This window comes from Lepisosteus platostomus, chromosome 2 (assembly GCF_059453375.1).
Source record: "Lepisosteus platostomus isolate fLepPlt1 chromosome 2, fLepPlt1.hap1, whole genome shotgun sequence".
Taxonomy (NCBI): Eukaryota; Metazoa; Chordata; class Actinopteri; order Semionotiformes; family Lepisosteidae; genus Lepisosteus; species Lepisosteus platostomus.
The window spans coordinates 59,565,772-59,589,659 of NC_142612.1; the positions used below are offsets into that span (position 1 = coordinate 59,565,772).

Consider the following 23,888-nt stretch of genomic DNA (forward strand, 5'->3'; position numbering starts at 1 on the left):
CAATACAAAATTGAAAGAGTGCCTTTGTATTTTCATTTGCAAAGTGCCACAAGCACAGGGCAAAAGGCAGGGGTACTTTCTGCTCTTGCGGTGAGGTGGGTGTGTGTGTGTGTAAATTATAGATGCCAATTGCAAGGTGGAAGGAAGTCAGGAAACCCAGACAACATATGCACTGAGACCGTGCAAACTCCACACACAAAGTTCGCACCCAGAACACAAGAGGTGCTATGCATTCGCGCTAACCGCCACGCGACCCGCCTCCCCCAGCATTATTTTTACGGAATACAAGTAAAATACGCGCAGTCATGCTAGAAGAGCGGCAGGAGCAAAGCTGTGCACGCCACACTGAATCCCTACAAAACGAACGTGCGAACAGCCTTTCTATCCTGTTGCTGCTGTGAATTTGCCTCCCGCATTCCAGGACTAATGAACAGGTTGGCTGCGTTATTAGCATTCCGAGCCAGTGGTTGCTGGGATATCTATTCCCCTCGTATTGCGAGAGATGAGAGCGAGTGCATTCCAGTGGCAGGCACGGGATTCGGCTCTCACAAGATGCTGAAACAGGTAAGGCTTGTTTTCTTACATTTTTCCCCCACTCCTTTTTCCTAGATTTTAAAGGAAAACTATTTTTAAATTCATTTTTAAATTGGAACAGGTAAGGGGTGTTTTTTCACCTATATTTTATACGAAAATGTGCGTTAAACGATACGGTATTACCTGGTAGTTACATAGCTCGGATGTACAGTTCACGCACGGTATATATACCGTATGTATGAAATTGGTGAAACCTACTGTATGTCATCAGCATTGTAATGTAACCAAACCGCACTACGATGTTGTTTATTCTACAATACTATGTGCAATAGCGGATTGATCATTAAGCAGCGTTAACATAATATTATAAATGTATAGCTACATATAATATTATTGGTAGCCTTGTCAGTTTAAAAACAAAACCTTGGGTCTGCGTGGTTAAATGGCCCGCCTGACGTGTTGTTCTGAACCCTTTTTTCCCCCAGTGCAAGTTCGTCCTTGTTACTGGGAGACGTTAAGAAAGATGTTTCCTGCCATTGGAATGGTGCTCTAGCTTGTAAGTGCACCGTGCAGACTGAGAGAGAGGAGAACCATCTCTATAGTAACCAGTTCAGGTTTACAATGGTGCCCCAGAATCACATCCTTTAAAAACAGGTAAGCATACCCTAGGATATCGGCTTTTTAAACGGTTTGCTTGATTTATATTAGTGAGGTACCGTATCTCTGCTTGTTACTGCTGTTATATGCAGGCATCATGTATTATTAATGATTTTGCGGGATATTCCTTACAGACAAACCCAGAGGGAAATCTTCTTGAAATGATAGCAAAAAATAAAGGGTGTTTTTCCTCAATTATACCATCTGTTGTTTTGAAAGCGCTGGATTTGGGGAAAGCACTGTAACTGCAACAACGTCTTAAACCATTTTCCTTATCCAAAATTGTAATGGGTATACGTATGGCTTCAATAATTAATTTGTAATGGCATGCCACACAGTCTACGGTACAGTATGCCTGTTTGACAGTACCGCAATTTATGGGTAGCTGGTGTTTAAAACAATGTGTTGTTGCCTTGAGAATAATGTATTATTCATATGTGACGTAGACCTCTTAAGTGTTAAGATTGTTTGTAATTATTCCTGACCTGTTTTTAGTAAGTAAACAATTTATTTCTTTTTCATTTTCGCCATATTTATTGGTAATGAGAATCGCCCTGAACGGTGTCTGTTCAGGGGCTGCAGAGATGTGCTCTGAATGCGAAAGTGTGAGAGCCGGAGGCGGGGGAACTAGCCGAAGTGCTGATTGTGGAATTCTAGCGCTAAATTACGGACATACTCTTTTCATAATCTTTTCCAACACGAGAACAACATCACATCGGGGAGTGTACCACGATGAGAAGCTGATCGTGATTTTAAATATTTTAAGCGAGTGTAAAATAGACGTAAATACTTTTTTAAAATAATCCAAGCATTAATTACGCGAAAGAGTTTCGAAGACGTTTTACGAGTCGATTAATTGTTTTGTACTCATTTTCCTGGGCGTTAACATATGCGTGACTAAATCAGCTAAGGCCAACAGACACACATTTGAAAATTCTTTGAAAGAACAAATGACTCAAGACGTGTTGATATTTTGCAGCGACCTTTAGAATTACCAGGTCAGCGCGTATTATAGGCTTTCTAACAAACCATTTCAACAATATACCGAAATACTGTACATTCCTCAATGTGTACTGGCTGCATTCTTTCCTGTAAGGTTCAGTGTGGTGCGCAACAGCTTTTGCTGAGATTTTACATTTCAATGTTTGGAGTTTTTCTAATCTAAGTGGTTGAGATCTAGTCTGAATATGTTTATTTATATTTTATGATTTGTACAATGGAATGCAACTCCAACATTCTTAGATACAAAGAAATGTTAGCTTTGCAAACACATAAAAAATAATAAGGTTCCAAATAATAAGATGCCATTCAGCTGATCTAGCCTATTTGGCAGAGAGTAACCAATTAGTACAAGCATCTCCTCGACCTCTATAAATTGGTTACTAAAATAAGATTGCATTCATGTGACTGTCATATTACCAAGCTGTGTTACTAAGATTAAGAAAATAGATGTTCCTCTGAAGCAACAAATTTCACAAACCAGTGATGTAGGAGTTATTTACCATAATAGTGGATGTGTGTCTATGCAAGTCATACTGTAATTAATATTGACTTGTGAACCAAAATTGATCATGTTGGAATTGGAAATTGATCCTGTTTTTTTAACAAAGTAAGTTATTAGGAAAAATAAAGTATTCAAATAATTACTTTTGCTTCTTTCCATTGTGGTAAATTACAAACAAAAGACAAAATATCGTTTTAGTTGACATTATATTCCTGATTTCAGTTGGGTGCTCCTCTTTACCATAGACACACCATCACAGAAAAAAATATTATATTAGTCCTTTTAATTCTTTATTAGGATTATCTCAATGGTTTTCCATCAAAACAAACTTTCAAGTTACAAACCTGTGTACCTGAAGTTTAAGAAGCACTAATAATCAGAATGAGGAGTGTATAATATTATTAATGGAAATAAGCTGTTAAGAGCTAGCAGCCATATCACCCTGCAGCTCTCAACTGGCTACCCACTGAAGCTAAGCAGGGTTGATCCTGGTCAGTACCTGGTTGGGGGACCTCCTGGGAAGCTATGGTTGCTGCTGGATGTGGTGTTAGTGGGATCAGTGGGGAGTACCCACCCTGCGGGCTGTGTTGGTCCTAATGCCCCGGTATAGTGGCAGGGACATTATACTGTAGTGTGCGCCATCTTTCAGATGAGATGATAAACTGAGGTGCTGACTCTCAGTGGTCATTACAGATCCCAGTTATCCCGGTGGCCGGGCCAAATTCCCCCCCTCAGCCTTTACCGTGGCCTCCAAATTTACCCCATATATGATTGTCTTGCACTTGCCCTGCATGTCCAGGGTGTACCCTGCCTTGCGCTTGTTGCTTGCCGGTAGGCTCAGGCTTCCCATGACACTGTATGATATAAAGCTGTTTGGTTAATGATGACATAAGATGTTAAGTCATTATGATATGTGTAAAAGTGCACAAATACAGCAGCTGTGCTCTTTTTTCATTACAGAAATACCCATTGAGGTGCCACCATGGAGCTGAGAAAGAACCTTAGAAGAAGCAGCCTACCGGTTCCTGAGGGTCAGATCAACACCATAGTGGACATCCAGTTGGGTGAGGATGACCATGGCTTGTTGTGCACCCCCTTGCCCAGCAGTGCAGCCAGCAGCAGGTCAGGACAAGACACTTTCTCTGCAGATCCTTCTGAAGGATGCTCCCAGGACTGGGTCCAGGGAAGATCCGTGAAGAAAAGCAAGACCCATGACTGCGTGGCGGGAGTGGGACTGCAGGGAACACAAGAAGCAGGGAGCACTGAGGGAGGACTAACCCTCTCTGCTCAGGGGAGAGGAAGGCTGGTTAGCAGTGTCAGTTTCTCTGGGTTTGGAATCTCTGCTGAAGGTAGCAGGGAGCTGCAAGAAAACCGCAGCACTTCCAGTTGCGGACGGCAAATAATCGACTATAGGAACTTTGTGCCTCAAGTGCCCTTTGTGCCATCCATTGCTAAGTCCATTCCCAAGAAGAGGATCTCATTGAGGAAGCCAAGGAAAGCGTTCAGAGATCTATTTGGGATGAAGAGGAACAAGCACGAAAAAGCCAACTCTCCGGGTGCTTTGCCTCACGAGAGCAGCAGAGCAGAGGTCAACTCAAAAGGGTCAAGAAGACACCAAAAGCATAAGGAGTGTTCTTCTGGGTGCTCAGCTTCACAGGAGTACCCCAACAGCGACCCCCCATCAGACTCGTCTAATGAGTGCTGTAGTAATCTTTGTGAAGATGTGGCATCCCTAAAGAGCTTTGATTCCCAAACAGGCTGTGGGGAAATATTTGCTGATGATGAACAGAACGTCCCCCTGGAGATGGAACAGAGAAGGGACCCCGACAAAGACATCTGTGAACCGAGGAAGCCGAGCCCAGTGGGGGGGTCATTCCAGGGAGGCATCGAGCAGCTGGCATCTCCTGCCCAAACGGAGGTCATGGACTTCCTAGGACAGTGGGGCAGCATGGGCAACGCCTTCCTGTTGCACCAGAACCGTAGGATTGAAGGTAGGAAGCTGAACCCAATGAAATCCACTCCCACTAAATCAGCAAGTGAAAAACCAAATGCGTCGTCCCCTGCTAGCCTTCCTACTCCGTCTGAGCAGGAGCAGGTGGATATGAATGCTGATATGGCAACACCAAAGAGCGACAACCAGGAATCCATCTCCACGAGTGATGAAGGCTACTATGATTCACTCAGCCCAGGACAAGAGGATAATAGCAAGGGTTCTCTAACACCTTGCAGCTCCACCAGGTTTCCAAGAGATAGCTACAGTGGTGACGCACTGTATGAGCTGTTCTATGACCCCAATGAGTCAGGGATGACTCCAATCTTTGATGACAACATGAGCGTAACAGAGAGCATTTTAGGTCTTTCCAGTGAGCTTCCTCTGTCTATGCATAGCTTTCATGTCGGTGCAGAAGAAAACCTCGCTCCACCTCTGGCTTTGGATATTATCAGCCAGGAACTCCTACAGAGCAACTGGAAGGGTAAGGAATGCCTGCTAAAGCTTTGTGACACCGAAATTTCCTTGGCAATGGGGATTGTTAACTGGCTCAGACAGAAAGCAGAAAAGTTCAGCCCATCAGAAACAGTGTGTAGTGGGTCTGAGGTACTGGGAAGCGATGGGAGTCTGAATGTAAAGGCAATTTCTCCAGATACACAGAAAGTGCCAGAGAAGCAGGATTGGACAGATAATTGTGATTCGAGGAGGAATTCTGCCAAAGAAAGGCCTATCTGCTTGCAAAATTATACTCCCATTTCTGGAGTTGTCCCCCCCATGCTTAATAAAGATAAAACATCTGCTTTGTCTGAATGTAATATTACTAAAGGTCATGGAGAAAGCAAGCCTGAAACTCCCACTAATAGTAGGTGTTTCAAATGTTTCAGTGAGGATCAGTCTTACTTCCTTAATAAGGAGACAAAAATAGCTTCATCACCAGGCTCAGGTACAAATGCTATAATCCTGTTGGCTATTAAAAAGGAGTCTCTCTGTGAGTCCTGCAAAATTTCCCTGAAGCACAGCTCAAAGGATCTGCATTTGTGTGCCTCCTGTTTATCTTTCATAGAACAAGTCAAAACCACAGAAGTGCTCAACTGTGCAACTGATGGCTTCCACAAGTCAATATCTCTTGACATTAGAGGGACCTGTCCTTCACTGCCACTGGGATTTTTCGAACCCCCCAGCAGCCCATCCAGAAAAGGGGATGAGGTCAACCTCATGAACCTCCTGGAGAAATGTGTGGGCCAGATGTCTGCCCTGACGATTAGTGGTTGTCAAGACAAGGAGCTTCAGGAAAATGAGCCCTTCTTTCTTCAATTTGTTGAATGCATAAGTAGCAAAGAAATGAAAGACTCAAGCTCAGAGAAGGACAATGAACAGAACCACAGGTTTCTAAAACCCAAGAAAAGCCTAGGTGCTTGCAATGCAAAGAAGGGAAAATCCCTTGACAGTCCATGTTACCACCATAGTATCAAAAATGGAGAGAATGATACAGCCACCATGCCACAGGATGATTGCAGTGTTCAAGAAGCACCTTTTCCATGGGATGCTGGTGAATTAGAAATAGGACTTGTCACAACTAACAGCTCTGATGAACTTGTTTTAGAAACTTACAGAAGTCCCTGTTCAGAGAAATCCAGATCCATCTTCCATAGTGAAATGAGCGCAGGTCAGCCCCACAGACCCACATACCTTCCCATCTCCAAAAATGCCTATTCTGAGATCAGCAATGGCCAGCAGCACAGGACTGGACAATTCGGAGAGGACAGTGCAAAGGGGCAGGTGGAGAAGGCTAGGAGACACCGCAGGTCTGTGGCAAATGTAGATGGACCTCATGGGTATGTTTTGTTGGAAGAGAAGAAGGAAGAGCAGAATAGAAGAATGTAGAACTGAAGCAGGTGAGTTGTACTTCAAAACATTGATTTTTTTTGTAACTGAACATTTGTTTTCCATGGTAAGAGAAACGTGTGACAGTTTAGCCTTCTTCCAATCCAGCAAAATCATTTAACGACCGTAGCATGTGATTCTCTCTCTGTACATGGAGATGCCAGAAGAATATATCCTGCATGTGGTTTGGACACAGAATTACACAATTTTAAATCTTTGGGTTACCACTGACCAACATTTTTGTATGTGAAATATTTTAACAACGTGGAACCACCAGTTATTTCGGTTATACTCACCGCTTATGGAGTAGCCAGTTGTGTTATTTACATCTTGACTCACAGCTACAAACTCCACAGCTGCACACAGGGAAGAATGAGGAAGTGCAAGTAGACTCTTCAGTCCGCCCATCTTTGAGCCATTCCTTTTAACACATCACAGGTAACTCCTCCCTGTACCAGAGGTTCAGCACTGATCGAAGGAGAGCTGCATACCTCACAGACAACACTTCCTGCAAGTGTCTAGGAGGCGAAGGCGGTCTCTGAGACTTGAGAGAACCAAGGACAACTAATGTCCATTACTAAAGAAAGCCTTTGGAGGTGTTTGTCCAATTGTATTCCACTAGTGGAGAATCCTGGTCACAGTCTTGTGACTTGGCTCAGGCTGAAAGGTAGCATTAAGTCCCTTTAGTAGTTAAATCACTTGTGATGCCGCTTGCTAATTATGTTTTTATGATATTGAAGTTTCATGTATACACTGTACAGTTTATGTCAGAATTCTACATTATGACATTAGCAAGGCCCTACATAGTCTCAGCAAACATAAAGCCTGTTCTTTTTTCTTTTGGTATTACAGAATTGAAACAATGTCTTTTTGTTTTAATAACGCTTTAATTAATAAGAGAGTGTTTAGAGAATTTATAATTTACTTCCTGTACTTCAAACCATCCGTCCCTGCTTTCAGACAATACACTGTCTGTAAAATGCTTGACTTGTACTATGCACTTGAGATATTAGGCAAAAATAATATTTTTTTTATTTTGCTCTGAGAGGAAATTTAACAATTAAGTTTATACTTAAAGTTTATACGATAGTTTCATATACAGGATGTTCTGGCTGTTTTGCTGCACATCATTTCTAATTGTGCTTATTCTATAGTCCTAAATTACGACGCAATGCCTGAGTGTTGACAGGTTTTCGAAGGCTAACCAGCTGGCACCTGTCTTTAGTAGTGAGGTGTCCAGGGAAAAGCAGAAAATAATGTAAGCTGACATCAGCATATTGCAGAATATTTAACACTTCACCTCACTAGTCTTTTCCCAAATGCTGCTTACAAGTGTCTAAGGTACTTGCATATAGTGTTACACTGGAACACCTTAGAGAAACAAACCTGCAGAAATGTAAAATTGAGAATATTATGTAATTTTAATAAATTCCTCTGACAGAATGTGAATAACTGCAGAAAAGTATATACTGTAATAAAAGTTTACTCTGAAATAAGGTTATTATTTTTGTGCAGTTGTTTGTCAGCATTTTGTACATTCACAACACTCTATTTTTAGAATAAAATACAGAGGGTATATTTTACAGTATATTCTGTCCTGCTCGACTTTGGGAAAACATAAAACAGCCACATTTAGTTGAGGTTGTTTTGCTTCGAAATTGTTCACAGCAATGGAAGTGAGGAGGATTGAAATGTGAGGATACTGACATGTAGGACTGAGTGCAATGACAGCAGAAATCCTTTCTGCTCCTGTGTCTGAGAAGTACTTTCTAGTACTTCTGATTACTAGTGGAAAGTAATCAATGCAAGCTACTGATTCGCTGTCTCTTTGGGCTTTCTGAAGACATTGTATTGTATGTTTTATTGGAGTCATGACCTACGTTTTTCTACTTAATGTAATAAAAGATCAATTCTAACTTACAATCCTTCACCGTATTAGTAAATGAAGAGTTTTCATTGGAAATTAAAACTGTCATCTTCCACTCACTCTTATTTGTGTTAAATTTTGAGCCTGTGCCATAAATAGAAAACTTCTGCTCTCTGTGAGGATTGAAATCCAGTTTTAAAATAACTTTGACCCCATTAAGAAGAAGGAAAGCTGGTTATTTAAGTAATCAATTAGCATTGAAATTATTCCTGAAGAAATGAAGGAGAGATCCCTTTGGAATTTCTTTGCCCAAACCTGCCATCAATACCCTGGGTGTCTTGTCAGCTTGTCATGTTCCAGATTTGAATAGGCTGCACACATCTTGTATATTTCAGATGTGATTTTGACTCTGGTGGTTTGCAATTTGCTGTTCAGTGACTGGGTGCATTAGAATCAGAATTAATGAGCTGAATGGTTGTTTTCTGTAGAGGAGCACAGAGAGCAATCAAAACTCGGAATCCAGACATTGGCCTTGTGCACAGTGTTTATTACTTTGTGTTAGTAAATTCCAAACACTGTCTTGAAGAACATCAGTCTGGTCTGGTGGAGCGACAGAATTGTAATTCTGCAATAGCGAAGATCGAAATAGTGATGGAGCCAGGAATCTGGTACTGTAGATCCTCACCAGACACAAAACTTAGAAACACTGAATCAGTTCAGAGAAGAGCAATTAGATACATTCTGAGGCTTAAGGGACTGCCTTTTCCTGAAAAGGCGTAAATGTGACTACTTTGTGTGTTGAAGTACTTGGAGAAATACTTTTATTTTTCAAATGGATCAGGTGATTTCCAATCAGAAGGTCATCGCAGCTTTCATGCAATCCTTGTGTCTCAGACATTCAAATTTTGAACCCCATTTATCCCTGAGTTGATCTTCTTTCTCCTTAAATGTGGCCTAGACAGAGATTCTTTTGTGCTGCATTTATTGCAGCATGGATCCACTCCATTTCCTTGGCCTGTCTTTTGTCTTCCATTGCTGTCATGTTCAGGTAATTCTACTGTGAGACAGATGGACCTTTAGCTGTCAGAGTCTGCCAGGACAGGCTTGTAAGTGCTTTCTATTAGATTGAAGCCAAGGTCCTAGGGGAAACTGCACTGCTTGTGTTCTTCTATTTTAAGTCCCTAATTGCAAGAAAATGATTGATCTGTCACATACCATCAGACCACCTGCTGTTTTGATGACTTTTGCTTAATCCATTATGCTTTATATGGGGTTAATTTGATTTGTCCGCCATGGTAATCTTAAAGGGACAGATTTAAACATATCACTATTGACGTTTCAGACTCCACTTTTTACTTCGCCTTTTTTTAAAATAAGGGGTATCACCCAGTCTGATAAATATCTGCAGGCTTCAACTGTCAGGGAGTATTTTTCTCTCGAGGATGTTTTTTCTGAGCTCTGGTTTTCAGATTTTTATTTTCACAACACTTCCAAACCTGATCCTTTGCAAATACCTGACTCAACATGAGAGGATAGTACAATTAACTTCTCTTATTTCTCAAACAGACCTGGCAATGAAACAGAACAAACGTTAAGAGATCTTTTTATCCTGCTCCAAATGAATAGAGAAGACAGCAGCAGTGTGGGGTGGGGGGAAAGTTATGCACACCAGTATAAAGAGCAATTATAAAGAAATAAAGGAGATGAATCCACATTTGATTTTAAACCCCAAGGTGAGTCTGTTAGCTTCTCCCAGTCTGTATGAAAATGGCAGTCTGGCTTGATTTCTACTTCGTTTCACAGGGTATGCAATTGTTGGACATACAGTATGTATGAGCCCTGAGACCTATTAAAAAACGCCAGTATGTTCCACTCCAGTGACACAAACAAGATTTACACAAGATTCTTCATGTCAGCCTGTGTTGACTGGGCCTTGTAATAACTTCTAGTACATCTTCACCCACAGGGAAACTGCTGTCTGTGGTTATCGTACCTCATGCCAAGGGTTCTTTTTCTTTTATAATAGTGCCCCTGGACCATTTTGCTGATGCTGTATTATCTGCTGGTTCACATTCAGTTTAGGAAGAACAGCATCAGCAAAGTCTTGATTATAATAAATCACTTCATACCCCTTTAATTCATTTTAAATTTCTGAGTAAGAAAAAACGATGGAGTAGAAACAGTGGTATTCACAACCTTATTTTATGTGATTGGTGTAATGTCAAACTACCCAAGTGGGAGTTGGGGAGCCCACAGGCAGCACACAGGGAATGCCCAGAGCTGCGCATTACTGAGGCCGGAGGACATGGGGAACATGCACTCTGGGGACTTGCAGCTTGCTGACTGGCGAGCCTAGTAACCACACCTGCAGACAGACATGATTCTGTGGCTAACTGGAGACTCCCTGACAGGAGAACTGAGAAAGCTCAGCTCACAGGTGGTACGGTGGCGTAGCAGGCAGAGATGGTTGTGAAGCCGGCGGGGCATATAAATCCGTGGTTGAGCAAGTGGGAGTCAAAGTGGGTGGAGGAGACGTAAACAGTCCAGAGCACTAAGGGCAAATCCAGAAGAATGTGTCATAATCACAAGCAGGGTCAAAGCCAAATTAATACAGAGAGGGGGCAAGCCAAAGGGTAATCTGGTGCAAAAACACAACAGAAGTCAGTAATTTAAACAAGGCAACACTATGGAAAATAGGAACCAGGAATACCCAGGGATAACAGGACTCAAGGGGCTCAGTGCCTAAACACAATGACAGAGCCCCGAGCTATGTCAGATCAAAGTATTTATTTTGAAGACAACCAGGTACGGGTGTGGATGTAAACAAAACCACACAGCATTTGGACTGAAGATCAAGCCTTCCACAAGGGCTGTGTTGAATTATACTCAGGTAGTGACTGTAGCACAGAAGAAAATCAATCCAAATTTGTTGACAGCTGAGTGGTTTTCCAGTATAAAAGGGAGGGTCCTTCTATGTAGTCTTCCCTACCATTTTAAGGAGCCTCATTTGCTGATGGCCTCAGAATAAATGGTTTCTTTTAGAGTGAAAGAGAAAATGAAGGCTGGTAAACTAGGCAGGAGATATGATCATTTTAAAGAATTTCAAGTGCAATCCTGAAAAGTTCTGACAAGTAAAAATGAAACCTTTTAAATGTTCTCAATTGAAAACTCTTACCCTGGGTGCAAATTTGAGCTTTGTAATTCATTCACTACAAATGCATGTTACAAAGTTTGGCTTTAACTACTTCCTTTCCACAAGAGTGTTTTTAATGTACAGTATAAAGGCCAACGTGTATCAGCCAATATATAACACAATAATAATAATGTATGATAAGAATAAGAATTTGCAGGAAGGACTAAAGCTTAGCATTTGCAACTGGTAAAGCAATTCAGTTTGCAACAGAAAATACACTCTCTTTACTAACACTAAAAGATCTGTTTTCAACCATAATCATTTGTATGTAAACGGCACCCACATCACACCATCTTTGCTGGACTTGCCTCTGTAAAAGAGTGAAAACCAGTATGTTTATGAAGCAGAGACAGATTTATTGCTTGGAGAGATCTGTAATTAGGAAACCACATAGCCTGGAAAGAATAAGGACATCACTGAATATAATTAGCCAGTCACACAGAAAGCTCCAGAAAGCAAATTTCATGGAAAAATGATAGTGCTGACAGGCAATTAGCTATGTAATCTGTGAAAACTGTGTGTAGGGTAAAGGGATTTCAGCATTGTGTCAGACAGATTTGTTCCTTTCCCAGTATCTGCTGCTACAATATTAATCTACACCTCAGAGATCCTTGGGCCAGCTCTGTTTCCACGGAAACCAGCTCTCTTCCAACCCTTTGTGTATGGAGGAGGGTTAAACCGAACATGGGCTAAAGATTAAATGGCAGGCCCCGGTGCACTCTGTCACACTCTGTAGTTCAAGGTCACAGGCAAGGGCATTTAGTTTCATTTGCAGAGAGGCAGCCCAAACCATCTTCTCTTCTGGTCTCATAAACAGCTTTCTGTATTGATGGTCAAATGGCCACCTAGTTTAAAAATTTAAGGTTTGTGTCCATGGGATTTCATACTCTCTTACTTTTACCTGTTTTGGGAGCTAGAATCAAGCATAATGCTATTGTATATTATACACGATTGGTGTCAAAAACACCAAATCCACTTTGTGTCAAGTCACTTCTGCTTTTGTTTAGTATTCACATGCTGACGTAGAACACCAAAACTGTTTCTGCGTATTTATAAATGTAGCATTTTTGTATTGAGCATTAATTAAACAAAAAGCATTAATTTTTTTGTATTGACCAGAATGGTGGTTGTTTTCTGTTATCCTGTTACACATTGACCTGACTGAATTCTATATCTATAGATATCTGTTCTAATATCTGAATTGCACAAGCTCTTGCCCTTGTAGACAAATATGAGGTACATTCAGACATAGACACATTGTAAGTAAAGGGACTCACTTCATACCAGTCACCTTTATGCATGAGGTGTAGAGTGTACACCTCATGAAAACAGAAAACAAAGTTCCAATAAGGGACGAATGATCAACTTTTTGGAGTAGCTAGGATCTGTATTAAGAGTCCTGTCTTTTCTGATTTATAACATTTATAACAATGATAAAGAGGTTAATTAATGGGCGGTGTGGTGGGTCTGTGCCTGTGGCTGGAAGGTTGCCGGTTCGTATCCCATGGCTGACAGAGGAATTCTACTCCATTGGGCCCCTGAGCAAGGCCCTTAACCCCAACTGCTTCAGGGGTGCCATATAAATAGCTGACTCTGCTCTCTGACGCCAAGCTTCTCTCCCTGTCTGTGTGCCTCATGGAGAGCAAGTTGGGGTATGGGAAAAGACAAGCTCCTAATACAAGAAATTGTATATGGCTAATAAAGTGATCTCTTACCTAATTCTCTTCTTTGTGTGAAGAAGTGCCTCCTATTCTCAGTTTAAGCACCTCCCCTTAGTTTCTGTTTGTGGATCATAAGATCGGAAACAAAAAGTTCCTAGAAATTACCTATAAGCACAGAGATGTTTATGTTGACTTCACTCCTGAATTGTCATGACATTGCAAAAAAAGCTTGCTGACAGATACTTTCCTGTCTTTGAAATGACAATCACTACACTGATGGGCTAAAAGCACTGAACCATTTTAGTCCTAAAAACTACAGTGATTTAAGGTTTGTCATTCAAAATGTTTTACACTAAGATTTGTCAGTGTATGGAACAAGCCATGCAGCCATGTTATCACAGCCAATAGACTGAGTTCTTTAATGAAATGGCTGAATGAGATCCCTGGCTGAATTACTATAAGTACTAGCAGCCGAATAAACTTGTTTAATGATTTTAGCAGATCTCACTGTGGTCACTATTGCAATTGGTGAAAACATAATACAAAACATAGCAATGTCTGTACTTGAGAAGGTGGCCGAACTGTTTATATCAGAGAGCTCATCAGAGACCTTATCTGGTGTCTCTTTTCACTTTCAGGGTATTTCACTCAAACAGCAACACAACTTCACTCTGAAATGCAAGGAAAGGTTTAGAGTGAGCACATATAGGGCACTAGAGAACTGTTTGGCCCTGAGCTCACAGTGACAGAGCAGTGACAGGTGGTTTGCTGCAGGGTGGCCATGGGAGTTCAGAAAATCTGAAGCCATCTGAAGTCTGTTCTTGATTTCTGAAATGTTACCTGCCTCAGGGTCTCTGCCTTAGCAACAATGGACCAAACACGCAAAACACAGGTGCAGAAAAGATTAACTTCCTGCTTTAGTTTTTCTGTAATTGCTTTAATTCTTTTTCAAAATAGAATTCAGTTTATTTTTTTACCATTCAAACCAATCATTGTCTTAGATTTATGCATAATGTATACAGCTACAGAACAAGTAATGAAAGTAAAATTAGTACCATTCAGTGAGTGTGCTTTCTATAGATCTTGTCATTGATTAGGTATATTTTGTCATTGCATTTGCTTAAAATACTGATGTGCCCAATTGTCAGTTGTTTAGGTTTAAAGATCCTATCTCCTTCTTGATCTTTATTGATTCATACATATTTATCTTAGTCAATAAACACACAGTACCAGAAAGGGGTCTCTTTCTGCAAAGGTTAGGGTGTAGCCACTCTCATCATGGTAGTTATCGTTGCAGTCTGCCAGTCACAAAGCAGACAGTTTTGTTAAAAAAGCCTTTTGTTTCATTTCTAAATAAAATCCAACCTTTCTTCAAAGCACAATGATTTGAGCAATTGAGCTGAAAACATGAAGAAAATGCTCCCTCTATTGGATATATTAATAAAGTGCACCCTATTGATTAAAGGCTTCCAGTCTTTGTCACACATCCTAGCTGACACAAATGTGTACCCACTCAAATTAACATTTTCAGAAAGGTCAACTGTATTGATGCTCATATAAAGTTTACAGTTTAAACTTTATCTAACATCAAACACAAATAGATTTTGTTTGTAATGTGGCAAATTAATCAAATAAATCCAAATATCTCATCCAGCACTTTCTTGAAAAAGCCAAGACATCACCTTGTCAACACGGCTGGTTAGCTCGTTCCACACTCTCATATCTATTTTGCTAAAGAAATGCCTCCTGTTCTCAGTTTTAAATGCACTCCATAGTTCCCACCTGTGTCCTCTGGTTTGTGTTTTACTTTTGATTCTGAAGTCCATTCTGAGTCTACTGCGATGACTTTGAGAGTGGTAGTATTTGTATGAGGTCCCCTTGTATCCTCCTCTGTTCAAGACTTCAGATATTCTGCTTCTTCAGTCTGTGTAGGTTTTCCCTGAAGGCCTGGAATGCTCTTTGCTCTTTTTGGTTGCTCTTCTCTGGACAGATTCCAGAAAAAAAAATTCAAACATCTTCATTTCTTTTAAACATTTTGGACAAAATATGCTGTTTTCTTTTAGGTTTTAGTGAGAAATTGGATTTAATCAATTTCCAGTTCTTTCTCTGCATTCTCTCTGCACAGAACTGAACGTCAAGCATCTGCTGGGATTCACGCTGATTTCTCTTAAAGTTCAGTGAGATCATACCTCAGACGATGATGTTATTGGATTGTGTTCTAGAATCTGTTCTTGGCTTTCTGTGAAACCCATCATAATAAAGATTTATTGCGCTTGTAATTCAGAACTATAATGTATTCAGGGCTGGTTGCTGTAGCTGTTGTAGCATGCAATAGACAGATATGGCAATAAATAACTTTTCTCATTGTTCTCAGATATTTCAGAGATGTCAACCATAATGGCTTTTATTTTATTATACTTGCAGCATGATAAAATTAATAAGATCAAAGCATTTTGGCAGTGTATCTTTGTCTAAAACCACCCAGTATTATATTTCCACCACACATTTGATTGCTCTTCTCTTGGACTGATTCCAGAACAAAAAGGCATTTCAAACATTTCAGTTCTACAGAAAGTGAGTGGAGTTTTTTTGGAGATTGGAGAAGAGTTTGGATTCTACATAGAATTCCAACTTTAACTTTTCTGTTTTAGCTTTTCCTTTGATGTGACTAAACTTTTTTCTGTGTGAATATACATTGACAGTGCCTTGTAAAAGTATTCAGATCCTTCCTATGTTTACCTATTTTCAGAAAATACTACTTGTTGTATGCAATGTTTTAATTGATATTTTCCATGATTTAAAAACTATATTTAAATATATTGTTTTTATTTAATATTATATTCAATTGCTATTGGTAATGTGCTCCTTCAAAATCAAACCTAATCAGGACAGTCAAATTAGAATAATTTGCACTTTCCTACGCAACTATAAAATTAAAAAATGACTTTTTGTACTACAGAGCACAGATCAGGATTTAGCAATACCTGAAATGTCTGCACAGCGGTGCAGGTGCACAACTTCAGTCCCTGTGGCCCAGAATAAGAGATGAAGATCTTTGAAAAGTGTTAAATTGATCATTCTATATCAATAATTAGCTTAATTGTTAAGTTTTTTAGGGCTGAGAGTGGAAGCTTTCTGATTTTATAGAGGGAATACTGCAATCAGTGAGCAATGACTGTGCTGGAAGTGCATCTTGGCAGTTGTCACCCTGAAGCAGTGTAATAGACTCTCTGAGTCTCAAGATGGCAGTATCTGCTTGTACTGTATGTCTTGGTGGTATTTGTCCAGACAAGACTGAACAAGGTCTCCTGCAATTCTTCATTTTTTCAAATTTCAGTCTGAAATGATATCTTTCTTTATTATCAATGCGGCAGCTTTCAGGGTGCAGTTCAATAATTCACCAAACATTATTTCAAATAGTCTAATAAGTCTAATCCATCCACTTCTTAAAAGAAGACAGGATATCAGCTTCAATAACATAACCAGATGGCTAGTTTACTGCTCCCACAACCCTATGTGTAAAGAAAAATCTCCCGTTTTCAATTTTAACTGTGCTTCCCTATAGTTTCCACTGGTATCCTCTGGTTTGTGTTTCATTTTTGAGTCTGAAACACATATTTGGGATGGATTTGTCAATTCCTTTGAGGACTTTGAATTCTTGGATCAGGTCTCCTCACAGTCTTATCTGATCAAAGTTAAAAGGTCTTATTTAAAAGGCAGTTATTAGCTTGTCAGTGTGGGACAGACATTTCTTTGAGCCAAGGACTGTATTTGTTTCGAGCCTCACAATATATTTTTATAATACATTGACCAAAACAGTAAATGACATTCTAAAGGAGATCATATTAGTGTATTGTACAATTTTAACATAACATATTTTTTATTTAAATTCTACACTTTTAAATATATATCCCAATATTGTTTGTTTTTTTGCTTCTCCTCAGTGTTTAGAAAATGAAGGTAAGGTGTCAGCATAAAAAACCTTTAAATTAAATATTTTTGTTTTCATACTTTCATTCTTCAAACTCAATGTGTCCCTTTTAATATTCATTACAGCTCCTGGTTTTGCTATCTGCATCGTTTTTCTTTTAAAGCTTTTACAGTGTTTGCTAATCCTCATATTTTTGTATCTGTGTTTTGGATAAGAGTTGAAGACTACTCTGTGCTATTCCACTAAGGACATCTCAGTTTGACCATCCACTGCTGATCTGTACTGTTTATCTATTCAAAAAACAGTTCTTAGTTTCAATGCCTGCATTTCCTTGAATTCCTATTGCCTGAAATTTGAGTATTCAGTAGTAAAGCCTACTGAAAGTTTTAAAAAACAGCACATTAATTTATCTGTTTGTATCACATTTGGCTGTTACTTTTTTATGGACACTATCAAATTTGTTAAGAAAACTCTGCTTTTATTAATCCATAGTGACTATCTCCTAGAATCCTATTGCCATACCAGATGACTCGCTGGTTGAGTTCTAATTGTTGGTTCCATAGGATTGGTCTATATTTACTTAATTCAGTTTTGTCTTGTTTTTTATGGATGGGCACTACATTAGCACTTGTCTAATAGTGGGTGTTATGTCTATGTTAAGTGGCTGTTGGGAGAGCTGTATTAATGACCTATCAATGTCTTCTCTTGTTTCTTAAAGTGCAAGTGGTAGAACACCATCTGGCCCTGGAATTTGGTTTATCTGTAGTGCTTCTAGTGGGTGCCATGGTGGCTAGCATTGCTGTCTTGCAGCGCTGTGGCATTCAAGGGTGTTATCTGCCTGGAGTTTGTAAATTCTCCCTGCGTTTGTGTGGGTTTCTTCCTGGTGCTCCAGTTTCCTCCCACAGTCCAAAGACACACTGGGAGGTTAATGGATTTCTGGGAAAATTGGCCCTGGTTTAAGTGCGTGTGTATAGCGAGCGATGACGTGGTGTCCCGTCCTTGCACCCGTTGCTTGCTGGGACAGGTTTCACTGGTTTGAAGTAGTTTAAAAATGGATGGATGGATGAAATGCTTCTAGTACATGTAACACTCCTTCCTCCTCTGTGGTTTTGTTCATGTTGCTCATGTCAAGACATGTTGTTTTATTTCTTCTTTAATGAACTCCTGAGGTAAATATTTTTTGTGCCACTTCCTTTTCATCACCTGACGTTTCCTATTTTTATCTGAGAGAATTTTTTCTTCATCTTTTATGGCTTCTTTTGCTGTTGTGGTATTAGTGAAATAATAAAAAAAAACATTTAAAAAAATCAAGTATTTGTATTTTGGGGGTTTCTGAGAGCTAGAATCTTACACATGATAAGCCAATAATGAAAGAATGACTCAGCCATGCATAACATTTATTGCATATTGGAGGACACTGTGCCAGTATTGAGGGTGATTTCTTGTGTATATACTGTATACTGTATTCACTGAGTGTCTCAAAAGGCACGGTGGAGAAAAGAAACATTCTCATAATCACCACAAGCTGAAATCCCTGCATTCAAAGTTTGTTTTTGTCAGCACTGGTTTGGAAGGATTCCATCTCAGGAAGGGCAGTCTTTCAAGGCACAAAAGGCCAGCTGCAAACTTTAGCCTAAATGCTGGAGCAGATGAGAGACAGAGTAGTCTGAGAGCTCCTGTCAAAAATCAGTGCCTCATGACGCTCTGACTTGAGATCTCTGTAAAGAAGAGGGTGTTTTTATTTGGCAAAATCTGAATGATATAATGAAAGGAATGTGCTGTATATAAACAGAGCACCTTTTGTGAAGCTTATCTCCTTTTCAAACAGTTCTAGTATTTCGGAGGTATTATTTGTAGAGATCAACTTGAAATGAAAGGAACTGAAATATAGTGTTCTGAAGAAACAGGCGATCCTACACATCTTATTTAGAGGGGGGATTCCTATGAAAGATTCAGGAAACGACAAGTGTGATTATTGGATCTTTGCGATGAATAAATGCAAAATGATAACGGATTTCTCTGTTTTGTGTTTTTGTCTTGTATTCATCTTTGCAGTGCTCCAGGGAAGTTGTGATATGGCAATGATATGCTTCTGCTGAAGGCAAGGTGGCCACCACAGTACATGTCAGGACTGTTCTGCCTCCCAGATCATTTTACTCCTTTTGCCTCTGCCTAAGATCTTTTCTTTTGTGGTCTTTCAAGCTTTTGAGACTTCAACAGTGCTGCCACTCAGGTATGAAGTCTTGGTGTTTAGAGAAAAGGACCTATTTTTCAGCTTTCAAGACACTCATTTTGCCCAAACGAAACGTAATATTAAACTCCACAACATTGTCTTATATATCTCCACTTCCTTCAACTCCTTTTTTTCCCCAATGATTTGTAAGGTGTATATGTTTTATCATTTTTTGTACTCTGTTACATTTTTTCAAGACCTTTCAAGCTCTTGATGTTTAAAATATTTGACTCAGAGCTCCAAGGACACCATATTTGACTATTGATTTTTGTTTATGTGCAAAGAACACATGTGTAGATGCATGGATTTAGGACTTACACTGGATGTGAATGTGTGCATACAGCAGCAGACATATAATACAAATCTGGAGCTTCTACAGATTAATTGTCCGAAGTCAGCAGCTCAGGATCAAATTCTTAACCCATGATATTGCGTACATGGGTGCAAACATTCTGCATCTCAGCTGTGCCTCTTCAAACATCTGGAACCCCAAAACCACAGTAGTCACTTCCTGTGCAAAACACATTGTATTTGGGGTGTTGTGTGGCCTGTTTGTCCAGTTTTAAATATTTATAATATTGTCTTCAAATGTAAATTCTGTTAATAATGCACAAGCTGAATTTTCAAACTATTCTATGTCAGTGAAGATGCCAGTTTTTTTTAATTGAAAATCAAGAAGCCTTTTATCAAATGCTGAAGACCGTTTTCCAAGTGCATTTGTTCTCTAAAATGACCAATGTATTGATGAGGAAAGAACTAAGCTGCATTTTACAGCATGAATAATCTGATTTATCTAAACCAATGAGCTTCTATAAGTGGTTACTTGTTTCATGGTTTGCATGAGAATAAATTAAAAGATCAAATGAGTTTTTGTGTATATCATCTTAGCCTTAATTTGTATCATGGGGGAATTTACAGGCTCTGATACCAGTCATGAATACATACACATTTTTGTTTTCGTATGATAAATTATGCTAATGGAATGTTTATTAGAAGTCTCATTTTTAAAACATCCCAGAATGCAAAGCTTCTATTCATGTTTAATGGCAATTTTGTCACCTAATACTAGGCCCGCTGACAAAGAAAAGGTACTGTAGTTGCCCTGTTACAGCACTTCCTCAACATATCTCAGGCATTATTAATCACCTCAGCCCCTTTACTTAAAAAAATAAAATAAATAATAGAACTTGTAGAATGTCTGAATTATGCTGCAATTTGAATGAAATCTGTGATGATAACATTTAAATATGTGCACAAAAATAAGGTACAGTACTGTAGGTCCTTTTAAGTAACACGAAAGTTCTGAATGGAAAAAAAAATACTCTGTGTTCCTTTAAATGCACAACTGAGGTAAAACCCCTAATCTTGTTCTCAGACACAAAACAGGGGATTTGAATTTGAATTTGAATGTAATGCTAAAAAAATAAAAATATAAAATAAAAAAATAAAATCAATATATTGATTATATTAATTATTCTATAGATTTTAGAACTGTATTTTAAACTGTTCCTTTTTCAATGATATTTGTTACGTTGCATGTTATTTTAACTTAACAACATTGCAAACCAGTGACTGAACAGAATACTGTAGTTAAGAAAAGATCCACATTTTCAGAACGTCTCATGTTACCATTGACTCTGTGTGTAAATGTTTTATTTTGTGGTAGTCAAGCCCATGAAACTAAAGAATGCCATTGAATTCTTATTGTTTCCTCCAGAAGCAGCTAGTCTTTTTTATAGCTGATTGTAAAATGAATGTAGTGTGCCACCCTGAGTCTGCTCCATTCACACAGTGCTCTTGGCTCAGCGACACTGATATGTCTACCAATGAGCTACTTGCGCACCATATAGTGCTCCAAATTAATCTCTACAGTTGTCATGTCAGTACATTGGGCACGGAAGTTGCAGAATAGTACCGGGCAGCTTGGCAGCTCTGCTCAACTCAGGTAGTGCAAAGTGTTTTCTGTTTCTACAGGTCGGCTGAAAACCTTGTTTTCCTTTAGAAGCACAATATAAGGAGTTGTATTCCTTATAGGAGAACATTGGCTACCTTAAATATCTTTAACAGCAGAGAAAAAAATACTCTTTTGCCAACGACAGGCAAGAAATGATCTCTTGGTTTTAGATTTCAGGTTTAGCCACGTCGTTCCAGCTCTCAGCAGTGAAACATACCACCAGACTTTGTTTACATTGCATTGCAGATTCTTATCCTACTTTAATGATCACTAGTGCTGCAGTATGAGTAGAAAAAACATTTGCACATATAAGGTATTTTAAGGCCCATCTTCTGCAATACAAACTTCAAAGGTTACTGAAACTTATGCGAACAAAGGGTCTAAGACTAACATTCCTCCTTTTATTATATTTGCATTATAATGTACTGTAGCATTAATTCTGTAATCCTAGTAGTCAGCTGAAGTGCTGGTGCTGCCTGAGATGAAAGGAATAGAGTACTCTATATTCAGAATGAGTGTTAGACCCTTGAAAACATACAGTACCTCACAATCTATTACTGTTCTGCCCAGTCTCATAAAATATGAGAGAATATAATGTTTCCAAGCAACCTACCGTGTCCAAATTTAGTGGAAATGGCCCAGCACACTATAAATCCCATGATTCTTGGGGACTGTGAAATAATGGCAGACCATTTTCCTTAATGTGCTTTGCTATGGGCAAGAAGCCCAATGTAAACTATCTCACAAGAGCTGACATGACTGTTAACACACGTACCTCTAGGGTGTGCCTGAATGTAACATCAGACCTGGCTAATGTGTCCATTCAGACAAGGGCTACAGACAGTGATTGTGGATACAAAAAACGCCAAAAGGAAATGGAATTTAGTCAATTTTGCCAAGAAGCACTGAGTCAAAACAGCTGATGGTAGATTTCCCTTTTTATGAGAGGACTACTGAATGGTTATCTGTCTCTTTGTACATAAGTTGCTGATACTATTGCCTTTGTTAGTGGACCAACCTGTAATTAGGGGTTCTGGTAATGTGGTATACTGTATAACAGTAATAAATATAAAATAGTTATTATTCATCAATCAGTGTTAATAGAGTATGGCAATTACTAAGACTATAGTCATGCTACAGTATGTTAAACTATTTAATACACATAGCATAAATCTAACTACAACGTTGACAGAATGTTTTTTACAGGTGAAAAAAAGACTATTCAAAAACTCCGGATGTGACATCATGGTAACTGACATACAGAATGAGCCAATTCCAAAGGTGTTATTTTTGTGGGATAACTTTAAAGGAAAATGAATTTGTAAAATTGTAATTTCTTTAAATAACTTAAAAGGTACTTGTTGTGATTTTTAATTTTGGCAGGATTTTAAGTTTTGGTAGTGAAGTTCAGATATGTTGGTTAAACAAAGGGCAAGTTACAAACATTAACTCAGGACTTCATTGGTCAAATGAATAGTGAGTTATTTTCCATCCAATAAAACATGGATGTTTAGCATAACTAGTAGCCTTTAAACGCATCTCTTGGCAAGAAGGTGAAAATCTAATACATTTTTAAAAATATTTTTGTGAAAATGAAACTGTTGATGTTGCATGCATGACTTTTTTAAGTTAAATACAGTATGTCTTCTGCTATTGGTCAATTTGTACATTTTAGAATGAGTGAGGCGTTTTGTGATTTTTGTGCAATATTTATAAACGAAAACACCTGACTCTTTTTTCTGTTTTATATCATTTTTGCAAGCTTCTTGTAAGTTACTTGTCTTGTGAAAAATTAAAATCTTTCTAATTCCATGGCTCTCTCTTCATTATACTTTCCTACCTCTGTTTATCTTGTACTCCAAGCATGGAAAGTATTGGAAAGAATGACCTCACATTTTTTCTGTTCTATTTTAATCAGCAGGCACAGAACAGGAAGAGAGTTCATCACAGGAGAAACCCAATCAGGGTTAACACAGTACCCTGATCTTCAGCATCAGTAACACCTCTCTATTCATTTGAGAAGAGCTGTTAACTTAGAAGGCTGGAGCACAGTGCTAGCTCCAGGGCTGTAGGTTCAATTCCTGTAAGGTCCACTTAAACGAAGTGCTCTGTTTTCTCAAAAATATCTGGACGGCATACAACAATGTGCCACTGCACTGCAGTATGAGAGACACTGCCTTCATGTGTAACAGGCCTCATCCACTGCACAACTTATAGAAGTGATACCACCCCCCCGAAATGTAGACAGTACTGTATAAAACTCTGCTGTGATAGAAGACCTGGTCTTGTGGTGCAGGGAATTTCTTAGTTCAAGTACCTCTAGGGTGTCCCTGAAGGCAACAGCAGACCTGGCTAATGTTTCAGTTTAGATACTGTAACTAGACGTTTCTAGAGTGGCGCTTTGTTGTTCTGGGCCTGCTAGTGACTGTGATTGAATCTTGGCAGGGGCAGAGCAGAGCCACACTTGTCACTGGTGCCAT

The 23,888-nt window shown here is 39.2% G+C and overlaps 1 protein-coding gene across 2 annotated transcripts; it reads left to right on the forward strand.

Annotated features, from left to right (window-relative positions):
* The first annotated feature begins 23 nt into the window (after positions 1-23).
* Positions 24-23,220, forward strand: amer3 (APC membrane recruitment protein 3). 2 transcript variants are annotated; one of them, XM_088610201.1, is made up of 4 exons: positions 25-564; positions 1,020-1,188; positions 3,656-6,580; positions 19,277-23,220. In XM_088610201.1, the coding sequence occupies exon 3, from the start codon at positions 3,678-3,680 to the stop codon at positions 6,567-6,569; it is 2,892 nt and encodes a 963-aa protein (XP_088466327.1). In that variant the 5' UTR covers positions 25-564; positions 1,020-1,188; positions 3,656-3,677; the 3' UTR covers positions 6,570-6,580; positions 19,277-23,220. The 2 variants fall into 2 exon arrangements, with proteins under 2 accessions (XP_088466334.1, XP_088466327.1); XM_088610208.1 differs by lacking the exon at positions 1,020-1,188 and having other exon boundaries at positions 24-564.
* Positions 23,221-23,888: the final 668 nt, after the last annotated feature.

Coding starts and splice junctions, on each gene's coding strand:
- amer3 (XM_088610208.1), top strand. CDS start 3,678: ATGGAGCTGAGAAAGAACCTTAGAAGAAGCAGCCTACCGGTTCCTGAG.